Source organism: Littorina saxatilis, linkage group LG8 (genome assembly GCF_037325665.1).
Source record: "Littorina saxatilis isolate snail1 linkage group LG8, US_GU_Lsax_2.0, whole genome shotgun sequence".
Lineage (NCBI taxonomy): Eukaryota > Metazoa > Mollusca > Gastropoda > Littorinimorpha > Littorinidae > Littorina > Littorina saxatilis.
Window position 1 is genome coordinate 74,097,808 of NC_090252.1, and position 2,500 is coordinate 74,100,307.

The 2,500-nt window shown below is 51.4% G+C and overlaps 2 protein-coding genes across 6 annotated transcripts in view; both read right to left on the reverse strand.

Moving 5' to 3' along the window:
- The window catches only part of LOC138974330 (uncharacterized), a 6,146-nt gene extending 5,349 nt beyond the window's left edge, over window positions 1-797 (reverse strand). The window contains exons 1-2 of the mRNA XM_070347051.1: window positions 265-797; window positions 1-121 (exon numbers count right to left, since the gene is read on the reverse strand). The exon at window positions 1-121 is cut by the window's left edge and continues 67 nt beyond it. Coding sequence (XP_070203152.1) covers window positions 1-121; window positions 265-476 — 333 coding nt within the window. The 5' untranslated portion in view covers window positions 477-797. The remainder of the gene's footprint in view (window positions 122-264) is intronic.
- Window positions 1-2,500, reverse strand: part of LOC138974336 (mitochondrial import receptor subunit TOM70-like) — a 554,410-nt gene that overhangs the window by 252,394 nt on the left and 299,516 nt on the right. The gene's annotated exons all lie outside the window — the stretch shown is intronic.

The window sequence follows — 2,500 nt, forward strand, 5'->3', positions numbered from 1 at the left end:
GGTCAGAACCAGAAGTGCCAGCCTCCGCCCCAGTTCCGCCACCGCCTGTCCTGCAGTCCGCACCTCCACACGGACACCGTTGTAGCAGGGGACAGACACCATGGTGGCCGGTCCGACAAACCTGTAACAAAAAACAATCGTATTGAAAAACAACAAAAACAGATACGATTCGTCCAACGAGAAATGATTACACTGAAAGATAAGAGAATAACATTGCTCCAGCACTATGACATATTTTTGACATGATGTTGTCACTTCTCTCACCTGGCCACGATGTCCAGGTAAAGTTGATCAGTGAGCCGAGTGTCCACAGTACAGGCCATCCTGTGTTGCCACCAGGTGCTCAGCTGTGATAACACGGCGGGTGTCACGTGCCAGTACGATGCAGGCTGGGACAGTTGGTCAGAGCAACAGCACAGCTGTATGGCGTCTGCTGCATTGGCCGCACCCAGGCTCTGACACACCGCCTGCAGCATAGAGATACGTAATACTTTATGTTAGCGTGTGACACGAGTATTGTTGTGTGGTCGGGTGAATGCTGACTCAGCACACACCCATGTCTCTACAGTAGCGACAGTGCACTGTGTTGAAGAAACGCTGGCAGATCACAGATACGGCAAAGTTGCATTGTGCACGTTCATTTGACTTCAGGTGTCATCTTTGGTTACGATATGAACGACAGAAAGGCCAAAGAATGCATACCATCGGGACTAGATTAACTACACGGTAAGGCTTACAGCTTACACTATGAACAGAAGGAAAGCTAAAGACTGGATACCATAGGAACAACACTGACAACACGGTACAGCTGACGTCATTGGGAAACGTTACCCAATCATGAAATCGCTGCTTTAAACTTGATTTTAACACTGAAAAGAATTCGGACTTATTAACTTCCAAAGAACATGTATCAACCTTGTTGTTTGCTTGTAAATATCGTGTTTCGAATTTCGAATGATACAAATTGCACCCTCTCTCCCCCCCACCCCCCTCTTCCCTCTTCCATCCCCCATAACTCTCTCTTAAGAAAAAGCCCAGCCTTAAATCTTCATCCTTGCCAAAAAAAAGTTCAGTTCAGTTCAGCTCTCTCTCATCTCGCCCTCTCTCTCCCTCTCCACCCCCCCCCCCTCATCTCTCTCTCTCTCTCAGTCTCTCTCTCTGTCTCTCTCTCTCTCAGTCTCTCTCTCTCTCTCTCTCTCTCTCTCTCTCTCTCTCTCTCTCTCTCTCTCTCTCTCTCTCTCTCTCTCTCTCCTCACCTGTTCGAGCTGTTCATCATTGTCCAAGACTCGCTCCAACTGCGCACTGCTGACGTAAGGCAGGAAGAGAGTTTTCTTGACACTCCGACCAAGTCCGGTGTCACTCACAAGGTGCCTCACCACTCTCTCCGACTTGTCCAGCTGCTTGACCGCTTGCTTCACCTTCTGGGCAAGGCAGGGATCGGCCAGGGGGTCTGTCGCGTTCGAGGCACCCTTGGTTTTCCCCACAGACTTGAGTTCTCCGATCAGAATGCCGTGCTGGCGGTGGATCAACAGAAAGTCAAAATCGCCCTGACGATCTCCTTGTGGTAAGTCTTTGGGCCGGGGGAGCCGTTTAGCGGCCGCGGCGTAGGCAGGCTCGTTGAGGTAGCTGCCGAACTGTAGCTGAGACAGGATGAACATGGCCTCGTGACGACTGTCGCCAAGCTCCTGCAGGTTTTGCATCACGTGGTTCTGGGTAAAATCATCTTGTAAGTCGCAGTCTTGCATTCCTACTGGAGGGAAATGTGGTCCTGGCTCCTCGGCCCACATATGCTGCGGTACTGTCCATCCCTCAGGGTTGGTACTGAGAGCTGTGTGGCGCAACCGGGCACGAGGTTGTGGCTGTAGCACATGCACAGACAGATCGGTACCGGGTACAACATCCCTGACGTAAGGCACTCTGTTAAAATGTACCGGCGGCACACAGTAGGTACGGGTTAGAGCGTCAGGGTAGAGTGACGTCACAATCTGCCGCCAGTCGTCAGCCTGTGTCTGTTGCCTGTTTCTGGCCGCCATGGTCTCGGGTTCAAACCTTTACTTGCTACAAGCAGCGTGCTTCCTGACTGTGCACGCAACTCACAGCCGTCTGTCTCGTTGCACTGCTGGGTGTGATCAACGTCTTTTCTTTCCCTTCCACCCGGTTAAAGGATCAGTCTTGGCATCATGCTGGTTTTGATCAACGTCTTTTCTTACCCTTACACCCGGTTAAAGGATCAGTCGTGGCTCCACGCATGTCATGTTCTGCTGGGTGTGATCAACGTCTTTTCTTTCCCTAACACCCGGTCAGACAATCAGTGCTCGACACATGTTCAGTTTTGCTGGGTATCTCACTCAGTGACAGAATGAAACAAACCTGAAAACGCTTGGTTCTCATTGGTTTGCTTGGACGACAACTGCTGCTCACGACCGCTTCATACGGCTCCGCCACCTCCGGAATCGTTTCCTGTCGGCCTCATCTTCTGTCCAGGCTCTCCCCAGGCCAC